The 12,374-nt window shown below is 45.4% G+C and overlaps 1 protein-coding gene across 10 annotated transcripts in view; it reads left to right on the forward strand.

Annotated features, from left to right (window-relative positions):
• The window catches only part of LOC134945852 (uncharacterized), a 154,711-nt gene that overhangs the window by 52,117 nt on the left and 90,220 nt on the right, over nt 1–12,374 (forward strand). For all 10 annotated transcript variants that reach the window (XM_063935385.1, XM_063935384.1, XM_063935382.1 and 7 more), the window contains exon 11: nt 7,273–7,617. In XM_063935385.1, coding sequence (XP_063791455.1) covers nt 7,273–7,617 — 345 coding nt within the window. The remainder of the gene's footprint in view (nt 1–7,272; nt 7,618–12,374) is intronic.

Consider the following 12,374-nt stretch of genomic DNA (forward strand, 5'->3'; position numbering starts at 1 on the left):
TATTGCATATACAACCCCCTTTTGTGCCTCCAGTGGCACTGTGGGATCTCAACGTAGTTCTGGGATTCCTCAAATCACATTGGTTTTAAACCAGTCAAATCTGTGGATTTGAAGCATCTCACATGAAAAGTGACCATGCTCTTGGCCCTGGCCTGGACCAGGCGAGTGTCAAATTGGTGGTTTTTTTCTCAAAAAAGCCCATATCTGTTTGTCCATTCGGACAGGGCAGAGCTGCGGACTCGTCCCCAGTTCTCTCCCTAAGGTGGTGTCAGTGTTTCACCTGAACCAGCTTATTGTGGTGCCTTGCACCTACTAGGGACTTGGAGGACTCCAAGTTGCTAGATGTTGTCAGGGCCCTGAAAATATGTTCCAGGACGGCTGGAGTCAGGAAAACTGACTTGCTGTTATCCTGTATGCACCCAACAAACTGGGTGCTCTTGCTTCTAAGCAGACTATTGCTAGTTGGATGTGTAATACAATTCAGCTTGCACATTCTGTGGCAGGCCTGCCACAGCCAAAATATGTAAATGCCCATTCCACAAGGAAGGTGGGCTCATCTTGGGCGGCTGCCCGAGGGGTCTCGGCTTTGCAACTTTGCCGAGCAGCTACTTGGTCAGGGGCAAACACGTTTGCTAAATTCTACAAATTTGATACCCTGGCTAAGGAGGACCTGGAGTTCTCTCATTCGGTGCTGCAGAGTCATCCGCACTCTCCCGCCCGTTTGGGAGCTTTGGTATAATCCCCATGGTCCTTTCAGGAACCCCAGCATCCACTAGGACGATAGAGAAAATAAGAATTTACTTACCGATAATTCTATTTCTCGGAGTCCGTAGTGGATGCTGGGCGCCCATCCCAAGTGCGGATTATCTGCAATACTTGTACATAGTTACAAAAATCGGGTTATTATTGTTGTGAGCCATCTTTTCAGAGGCTCCGCTGTTATCATACTGTTAACTGGGTTTAGATCACAAGTTGTACGGTGTGATTGGTGTGGCTGGTATGAGTCTTACCCGGGATTCAAAATTCCTCCCTTATTGTGTACGCTCGTCCGGGCACAGTACCTAACTGGCTTGGAGGAGGGTCATAGGGGGAGGAGCCAGTGCACACCACCTGATCGGAAAGCTTTACTTTTGTGCCCTGTCTCCTGCGGAGCCGCTATTCCCCATGGTCCTTTCAGGAACCCCAGCATCCACTACGGACTCCGAGAAATAGAATTATCGGTAAGTAAATTCTTATTTTCTATCCTTTTGACACATCTACTAATCTATTTTTTTAATACTTTGCAGTATTTGATATGGTTGTTAAGTCATATTTTAATGTATTTCTTTTTGAGTGCACCATATTCATCTCTTTTCTGTCCCTTTGTTCTGTTTATACTAGTTTGTGGTTGGTAGCACCCCTAAATAATAAGAATTTACTTACCGATAATTCTATTTCTCGTAGTCCGTAGTGGATGCTGGGGACTCCGTCAGGACCATGGGGAATAGCGGGCTCCGCAGGAGACAGGGCACATCTAAAAAAGCTTTTAGGTCACATGGTGTGTACTGGCTCCTCCCCCTATGACCCTCCTCCAAGCCTCAGTTAGGTACTGTGCCCGGACGAGCGTACACAATAAGGAAGGATCTTGAATCCCGGGTAAGACTCATACCAGCCACACCAATCACACCGTACCACCTGTGATCTGAACCCAGTTAACAGTATGATAACAAAACGAAGTAGCCTCTGAAAAGATGGCTCACAACAAGAATAACCCGATTTTTGTAACAATAACTATGTACAAGCATTGCAGACAATCCGCACTTGGGATGGGCGCCCAGCATCCACTACGGACTACGAGAAATAGAATTATCGGTAAGTAAATTCTTATTTTCTCTAACGTCCTAGTGGATGCTGGGGACTCCGTCAGGACCATGGGGATTATACCAAAGCTCCCAAACGGGCGGGAGAGTGCGGATGACTCTGCAGCACCGAATGAGAGAACTCCAGGTCCTCCTTAGCCAGAGTATCAAATTTGTAAAATTTTACAAACGTGTTCTCCCCTGACCACGTAGCTGCTCGGCAAAGTTGTAATGCCGAGACCCCTCGGGCAGCCGCCCAAGATGCGCCCACTTTCCTAGTGGAGTGGGCCTTTACAGATTTAGGCTGTGGCACGCCTGCCACAGAATGTGCAAGTTGGATTGTGCTACAGATCCAACGTGCAATCGTCTGTTTAGACGCAGGAGCACCCATATTGTTGGGTGCATACAATATAAACAGCAAGTCAGACTTTCTGACTCCAGCCGTCCTAAACTATATATATATATATATATATATATATATATATATTTTTAGGGTCCTGACAACGTCTATTAACCTGGAGTCCTCCAAGTCCCTAGAAGCCGCAGGCACCATAATAGGTTGTTTCAGGTGAAAAACCTGACACCCCCTTAGGAAGAAAACTGGAGACGAGTCCCAGTTCTGCCCTGTCCGAATGGAAATTTAAATATGGGCTTTTGTAAGACAAAGCCGCCCATTCTGACAATCGCCTGGCCGAGGCCAGGACCAACAGCATGGTCACTGTCCATGTGAGATATTGGTCAACAGCATGTTCACTTTCCATGTGATATATTTCAAATCCACAGATTTGAGCGGTTCAAACCAATATGATTTTAAGGAATCCCAACACTATGTTGAGATCCCACGGTGCCACTAGAGGCACAAAAAGGGGTGTATATGCAATACTCCCTTGACAATCTGGACTTCAGGAACTGAAGTCAATTCTTTTCGGAAGAAATTCTACAGGGCCGAAACTTAAAACCTTAAAGAACCCCAATTTTAGGCTCAAAACACTCCTGTTTTCAGGAAGTGTAGAATTCGACCTAGTTGAATTTTCTTCGTGGGGCCTTCCTGGCCTCACCCACGCAACATATTTTTACCACCTGTGGTGATGACGTTGTGCGGTCACCTCCTTCCTGGCTTTGACCAGGGTAGGTATGACCTCTTATGGAATGCCTTTTTCCTTCAGGATCCGGCATTCAACCGCCATGCCGTCAAACGCAGCCGCGGTAAGTCTTGGAATAGACATGGTACCTGCTGAAGCAAGTCCCTTCTTAGCTCCCCAGGCCCTTAGTCCTCTGTGAGCATCTCTTGAAGTTCCGGGTACCAAGTCCCTCTTGGCCAATCCGGAGTCACGAGTATAGTTCATACTCCTCTATATCTTATAATTCTCAATACCTTGGTTATGAGAAGCAGAGGAGGGAACACATACACCGACTGTTACACCCACGGTGTTACTAGGACATCCACAGCTATCGCCTGAAGGTCTCATGACCTGGCGCAATACCTGTCCCGTTTTTTGTTCGGGCGGGACGCCATCATTTCCACCTTTGGTCTTTGCCAATGGCTCACAATCATGCGGAAAAACTTCCCTATGAAGTTCCCACTCTCCCAGGTGGAGGTCATGCCTGCTGAGGAAGTCTGCTTCCCAGTCGTCCACTCCCGGAGAGAACACTGCTGACAGTGCTATCACATGATTTTCCGCCTAGCGAAAAATCCTTGCAGTTTTTTCACTGCCCTCCAGCTTCTTGTGTCGCCGTTTCTGTTTACGTGGGCGACTGCCGTGATGTTATCCCACTGGATCAATACCGGCTGACCTTGAAGCAGAGGTCTTGCTAAGTTTAGAGCCTTATAATTTTGCTCTTAGCTCTATCTATGTGGAGAGAATTCTCCAGACTTGATCACACTTTCCTGGAAATTTTTTCCCTGTGTGACTGCTCCCCAGCCTCTCAGGCTGGCCTCCGTGGTCACCAGCATCCAATCCTGAATGCTGAATCTGTGGCCCTCTAGAAGATGAGCACTCTGTAATCACCACAGGAGAGACACCCTTGTCCTTGGATATAGGGTTATCCGCTGATGCATCTGAAGATGCGATCCGGACCATTTGTCCAGCAGATCCCACTGAAGAGTTCTTGCGTGAAATCTGCCGAATGGAATTGCTTCGTAATAAGCCACCATTTTTTACCAGGACTCTTGTGCAATGATGCACTGACACTTTTCCTGGTTTTAGGAGGATCCCGATTAGCTCGGATAACTCCCTGGCTTTCTCCTCTGGGAGAAACACCTTTTTCTGGACTGTGTCCAGAATCATCCCTAGGAACAGTAGACGTGTCCTCGGAAAAGCTACGATTTTGGAATATTTAAAATCCACTCGTGCTGTCGTAGAACTATTAAAGATAGTGCTACTCCGACCTCCAACTGTTCTCTGGACCTTGCCCTTATCAGGAAAGCGTCCAAGTTTCTTTTAAGAAGAATCATCATTTCGGCCATTACCTTGGTAAAGACCCGGGGCGCCGTGGACAATCCAAACGGCAGCGTCTGAACTGATAGTGACAGTTCTGTACCACGAACCTGAAGTACCCTTGGTGAGAAGGGCAAATTTGGACATGTAGGTAAATGTCCCTGATATCCAGTGACACCATCTCGTCCCCTTCTTCCTGGTTCGCTATCACTGCTCTGAGTGACTCCATCTTGATTTGAACGCTTGTATGTAAGTGTTCAAATATTTCAGATCTCACCGAGCCGTTTGGCTTCAGTACCACAATATAGTGTGGAATAATACCCCCTCCCTTGTTGTAGGAGGGGTACTTTGATTATCACCTGCTGGGAATACAGCCTGTGAATTGTTTCCAATACTGCCTCCCTGTCGGAGGTAGACGTTGGTAAAACAGACTTCCGGAACTTGTGAGGAAGAGACGTCTCGAATTTCCAATGTACACCTGGGATACTACATGTAGGATCCAGGAGTCCCCTTGCGAGTGAGCCCACTGCGTGCTGAAACTCTTGAGATGACCCCCTACCGCACCTGAGTCCGCTTGTACTGCCCCAGCGTCATGCTGCGGACTTGGCAGAAGCTGTGAAGGGCTTCTGTTCCTGGGAATGGGCTGCTTGCTGCAGTCTTCTTCCCGTTCCTCTACCCCTGGGCAGATATGACTGGCCTTTGCCCGCCTGCCCGTATGGGGACGAAAGGACTGAGACTGAAAAGACTGTGTCCTTTTCTGCTGAGATGTGACTCGGGGAACAAAAGGTGGATTTTTCAGCTGTTGCCATGGCCACCAGGTCCGATGGACCGCCCCTTTATACGGCAATACTTCCATGTGCCGTCTGGAATCTGCCTCACCTGACCACTGTCGTGTCTTCGTCTGGCAGATATGGACATCACATTTACTCTTGATGCCAGAATGCAAATATCCCTCTGCGCATCACGCATATATAGAAATGCATCCTTAAAATGCTCTATAGACAATAAAATCTTGTCCCTGTCAAGGGTATCAAAATTTTCAGTCAGGAAATCCGACCAAGCCCCCTCAGCGCTGCACATCCAGTCTGAGGCGATTGCTGGTCGCAGTATAACACCAGTATGTGTGTATATACTTCTTAGGCTATTTTTCAGCTTCCTATCAGCTGGCTCCTTGAGGGCGGCCGTATCTGGAGACGGTAACGCCACTTGTTTTATAAGCGTGTGAGCGCCTTATCCACCCTAAGGTGTGTTTCCCAACTCGCCCTTACTTCTGGCGGGAAAGGGTATACCGCCCATAACTTTCTATCGGAGGAACCCCACGTATCATCACACACTTCATTTAATTTATCTGATTCAGGCAAAACTACAAGTAGTTTATTCACACCCTACAAAATACCCTTATTTGTGGTACTTGTAGTATCAGAAATATGTAACACCTCCTTCATTGCCCTTAACATGTAACGTGTGGCCCTAAAGGAAAATACGTTTGTTTCTTCACCGTCGACACTGGAGTCAGTGTCCGTGAGGTAAATGGGCGTTTTTACAAGCCCCTGACGGTGTCTGAGACGCCTGGACAGGTACTAATTTGTTTGCCGGTCGTCTCATGTCGTCAACCGGCTCGCAGCGTGTTGACATGATCACGTACTTCCACAAGTAAGCCATCCATTCCGGTGTCGACTCCCTAGAGAGTGACATCACCATTACAGGCAATTTGCTCCGCCTCCTCACCAACATTTTTCTCATACATGTCGACACACACGTACCGACATACAGCACCCACACAGGGAATGCTCTGATAGAGGACAGGACCCACTAGCCCTTTGGGGAGACAGAGGGAGAGTTTGCCAGCACACACCAAAATGCTATAATTATACAGGGACAACCTTTATAAAAGTGTTCCTCCCTTATAGCATTTAATATATATTTATATCGCCAAATCAGTGCCCCCCCTCTCTGTTTTAACCCTGTTTCTGTAGTGCAGTGCAGGGGAGAGCATGGGAGCCTTCCCCTCAGCCTTTCTGTGAGGGAAAATGGCGCTGTGTGCTGAGGAGAATAAGCTCCGCCCCCTTTTCGGCGGGTTTTTTCTCCCGGTTTTTAAGAACTGGCCTGGGTTAAAATACATACATATAGCCTTAATGGCTATATGTGATGTATTTATTTTGCCAATAAGGTACTTATATTGCTGCCCAGGGCGCCCCCAGCAGCGCCCTGCACCCTCCGTGACTAGGTCAGTGAGCCGTGTGACAACAATGGCGCACAGCTGCAGTGCTGTGCGCTACCTTCATGAAGACTGTGAAGTCTTCTGCCGCCTGTTTCCGGACCTCCGTTCTGCCGTCTTCTTCAGCGTCTGTAAGGGGAATCGGCGGCGCGGCTCCGGGACGAACCCCAGGCTGACCTGTGTTCCGACTCCCTCTGGAGCTCAGTGTCCAGTAGCCTAAGATCCCAATCCATCCTGCACGCAGGTGAGTTGGAGATCTCTCCCCTAAGTCCCTCGTTGCAGTGATCCTGTTGCCAGCAGGAATCACTGAATGAAACCTAAAAAAAAACTTTTCTAAACAGCTCTTTAAGAGAGCCACCTAGATTGCACCCTTCTCGGACGGGCACAAAAACCTAACTGAGGCTTGGAGGAGGGTCATAGGGGGAGGAGCCAGTACACACCATGTGACCTAAAAGCTTTTTTAGATGTGCCCTGTCTCCTGCGGAGCCCGCTATTCCCCATGGTCCTGACGGAGTCCCCAGCATCCACTAGGACGTTAGAGAAAGATAGATATTTTACTACTATTATAATTACAGGGGTAGTACTTTTGACTTACAGTATGTGTAATGAATACTATTATCCTGTGTGATTGGTCACCTCTCATATATGTAAATACTGGAAATGTCCTGTTCCCTGTGCTTATAGATAGCTATATACCGTGCGCCAGTACAGCTTTAGTAATATGCATGTATAAATGCCCCTGCCAGTCTGTGTACGGTAATTGTGATCTCGTTTGCAGATTTCCCCTGGCGGCCGGTGATAGAAGAAGCAGAGACACCGCCATTACTTGTGAATACAGAGGTCAGACTGCAGTATAGAATCTCTGGGTATTTCCCGGATGACCTGACTGTGACCTGGTATAAGAAGGAGAGTAGAGGCCTGGTTTCTGTAAATAATATACATAATATCTCAGTTAGCAATACAGGGAGGCAGCAGCAGCCAGATAACACCTACAGCTGTACAGCCTGCCTGCTCTTCACTCCGCTACAGATAGAGGATGAAGGATCAGAATTCATCTGCAGAGTGGAACATTCCAGCCTGGAGCAGCCACTGGAGAGAAGCACAGGAGTGTTACATGTGCAGAGTGAGTGTGGTACATTAATAAATATGACGTAATGCAAGTTCTGCTGTATAGCTCCACATGTACACACTAGGACAGGCATTCCCAACCACGGTCCTCAAGGCACACCAACAGTGCAGGTGTTAGTGATATCCAGGCTGCAGCACAGTTGGTTAAATCAAAATAACTGAGCTACTAATAAAGTCACCTGTGCTGCAGCCTGGATATCACTAAAACCTGCACTGTGAGAGTGCCTTGAAGACCGTGGCTGGGAAAGCCTGCACTATGGTAATGGTCTTATGTTATTACCATACCTCCCAACATGATCCTCTCCAGGAGGGACAGAATGCTCTGCTCCTGGACTTTCCTCTTAATTTATCAGGTATCAGGTTATACGATACTCAGTATATGATAATGATGAGGTTATATGATACTCAGTGTATGATAATGTTGAGGTTATATGATAATCAGTATATGATAATGATGAGGTATATGATACTCAGTGTATGATAATGATGAGGTTATATGACACTCAGTGTATGATAATGATGAGGTATATGATACTCCGTGTATGATAATGATGAGGTTATAGGATACTCAGTGTATGATAATGATGAGGTTATAGGATACTCAGTGTATGATAATGATGAGGTATATGATACTCAGTGTATGATAATGATGAGGTTATAGGATACTCAGTGTATGATAATGATGAGGTTATAGGATACTCAGTGTGTGATAATGATGACCAGTGATCGCGCTGAGCCAAAAAAAAAGTGGGTCCCAGGGACCCTTCACTTTTAAAAATTGGGGTCCTACCGGTCTTTTTCTGGGTCCCATCGGAATGAAGGTTCTTATTAATTTTAATCTTGTTTGGACACTACAAAAGTGTTGCAAGATGGGGGGGATGGGGTGACAATGCTGCTGGGCTGTGTAGCATGCAGGACACCCTGCTCCAGAGCTGTAACTAGACATTTTGGTGCCCTTAGGCAGAAAGTGAATTGGTGTTAGACCACTTAGACCACAAAGATCAGGTAGTGCGCGCCGTAGGCGCGTTGCAAAATTTTAGGGGCATGGCTTCATAGGGAAGGGGCGTGACCACATAATAGTGTCAATTCACATTACACCACACAGTAGTGGCGCTTATACACATTGCACCAGGTAGAACCTCCTATGCACACTGATCCAGGTAGATCACGTCATACACTTTGCTCCAGGTACAGCACGTCATACACTTTGCACCTGGTACAGCACGTCATACACTTTGCACCAGGTACAGCACGTCATACACTTTGCACCAGGTACAGCACGTCATACACTTTGCACCAGGTACAGCACGTCATACACTTTGCACCAGGTAGAGCATGTTATCATACACATTGCCGCTAGGTAGAGCAAGTTATCATACACATTGCCGCTAGGTAGAGCAAGTTATCATACACATTGCGTCAGGTAGAACACGTTATTATACATAATGCGCCTGGTAGAGCACGTTATTATACACAATGCGCCTGGTAGAACACGTTATTATACACAATGCGCCTGGTAGAGCACGTTATAATACACATTGCACTAGGTAGAACACGTTATTATACACAATGCGCCTGGTAGAGCACGTTATTATACACATTGCACTAGGTAGAGCACGTTATCATACACATTGCGCCTGGTAGAGCACGTTATTATACACATTGCACCAGGTAGAGCACGTTATCATACACATTGCGCCAGGTAGAACACGTTATCATACACATTGCGCCAGGTAGAACACGTTATCATACACATTGCGCCAGGTAGAGCACGTTATCATACACAATCCGCCAGGTAGAGCACGTTATCATACACATTGCGCCAGGTAGAACACGTTATTATACACATTGCGCCAGGTAGAACACGTTATTATACACAATGCGCCTGGTAGAGCACTGAGGCACATTGCAGTAACCACTCACTTATCACCTCCAGTTGCACGAAGGGGCCGTTTGACACAAGTGGCTCCGCCCCCAGCAGCAACTCACTGACACTCACCATTTTTTCTGACAGCACAGTGCAGTGAGTGCACTGGCACAAGTAGCCAGCCTGCGCCTGTAGTAGCCGCAGCCTGGAGGAGCTCTATGTGAAATCGCAACCAGAGGCTGTTCTCTGGCAAGAAGGAGCTCGTCCAATCGCTTCCCCTGACGGGCTGGCCGCTGCTAAATATACCGATAATCAGTTCCAACTGTGTCAAAGTAGTGGAGCCCCAGGTGCAATGGGAAAGTCAGTGTCACTGCACAGTTGTACTGATTACTGCTATATTTAGCAGTGGCCAGCCCATCAGGGGAAGCGATCGGAGGAGCTCCTTCTTGCCAGCCTCTGCTTGCGATTTCACAGATAGCTTCTTCATGCTGCGGCGCCGACTGGCTACTTGTGCCAGTGCACTCACTGCACTGTGCTGTCAGAAAAATGGTGTCAGTGAGGCCCTGACACTCTGAGCGGCCTCACATTGCACACACGGAGCTTGCAGCCCCCGGACATCCCGCATCTGCAATAGCTACTCCAGGTGAAGCGGGGCGATGCAACACTGTCTACTGCTTAACTACAGCGGGAGCTGTGCAGCCCGGCTGGCTCCTGCTGGAAGGTAGTTGTCGGGTCTCGGTGGGGCGTTGAGCGGGTCCCGGGTAGGGGGGTGGCGGCGGGCAGATCCGGAGCTGTACTCCCAGTCGCAGAGGAGGGTGCTGGCGGCAGAGCGGCAGTGGAGCCGGATGAGCGGGGCCAGTCTGTCAGCCCTGCAGCACAGATTCATGTGCTGGCGGGGAGCAGGATTCAAAGCGGAAGATGCTGCAGGCTGTGATTGGATGGAGACTACAGGAGGTGATTGGCCGAGGAAACAGCCAGTCACCTCCTGCATTCCGCTGACAGGCTTAACACATGCAAACACATATTCAGATGAGCGCGTCCTGTGGGACCCGCTCATCTTCTAAATGTGAGTCCCGGGCGGCTGTTTCTGGGTAAAATACGCGCCATAGCGCGTTTTTGCGATCACTGATGACATTATATGATAATCAGTGTGTGATAATGATGAGGTTATATGACACTCAGTGTATGATAATGATGAGGTTATATGATACTTAGTGTATAATAATGATGATGTTATATGATACTCAGTGTATGATAATGACGTTATATGATACTCAGTGTGTGATAATGATGATGTTATATGACACTCAGTGTATGATAATGATGAGGTTATATGATACTTAGTGTATAATAATGATGATGATGTTATATGATACTCAGTGTATGATAATGACGTTATATGATACTCAGTGTGTGATAATGATGACATTATATGATAATCAGTGTGTGATAATGATGAGGTTATATGACACTCAGTGTATGATAATGATGAGGTTATATGATACTTAGTGTATAATAATGATGATGTTATATGACACTCAGTGTATGATAATGATGAGGTTATATGATACTCAGTGTATGATAATGATGAGGTTATAGGATACTCAGAGTATGATAATGATGAGGTATATGATAATCAGTGTATGATAATGATGATGTTATATGATACTCAGTGTATGATAATGTTGAGGTTATATGATAATCAGTGTATGATAATGATGAGGTATATGATACTCAGTGTATGATAATGATGAGGTTATATGACACTCAGTGTATGATAATGTTGAGGTTATATGATAATCAGTATATGATAATGATGAGGTATATGATACTCAGTGTATGATAATGATGAGGTTATAGGATACTCAGTGTATGATAATGATGAGGTATATGATACTCCGTGTATGATAATGATGATGTTATATGATACTCAGTGTATGATAATGATGAGGTTATATGACACTCAGTGTATGATAATGATGAGGTTATAGGATACTCAGTGTATGATAATGATGAGGTTATAGGATACTCAGTGTGTGATAATGATGACATTATATGATAATCAGTGTGTGATAATGATGAGGTTATATGATACTTAGTGTATAATAATGATGATGTTATATGACACTCAGTGTATGATAATGATGAGGTTATATGATACTTAGTGTATAATAATGATGATGTTATATGACACAGTGTATGATAATGATGAGGTTATATGATACTTAGTGTATTATAATGATGATGTTATATGATACTCAGTGTATGATAATGACGTTATATGATACTCAGTGTGTGATAATGATGACATTATATGATAATCAGTGTATGATAATGATGAGGTTATAGGATACTCAGTGTGTGATAATGATGACATTATATGATAATCAGTGTGTGATAATGATGAGGTTATATGACACTCAGTGTATGATAATGATGAGGTTATATGATACTTAGTGTATAATAATGATGATGTTATATGATACTCAGTGTATGATAATGATGAGGTTATAGGATACTCAGTGTATGATAATGATGAGGTTATATGATACTCAGAGTATGATAATGATGAGGTATATGATAATCAGTGTATGATAATGATGAGGTTATAGGATACTCAGTGTATGATAATGATGAGGTATATGATACTCAGTGTATGATAATGAGGAAGTATATGATACTCAGTGTATGATAATGATGTTATATGATACTCAGTGTATGATAATGATGAGGTTATATGACACTCAGTGTATGATAATGATGAAGTATATGATACTCAGTGTGTGATAATGATGAGGTTATATGATACTCAGTGTGTGATGATGATTATGTTATATTATACTCAGTGTATGATAATGATGAGGTATATGATAATCAGTGTATGA

The sequence above is a fragment of the Pseudophryne corroboree genome, chromosome 7, assembly GCF_028390025.1.
Source record: "Pseudophryne corroboree isolate aPseCor3 chromosome 7, aPseCor3.hap2, whole genome shotgun sequence".
NCBI classification, from domain to species: Eukaryota; Metazoa; Chordata; class Amphibia; order Anura; family Myobatrachidae; genus Pseudophryne; species Pseudophryne corroboree.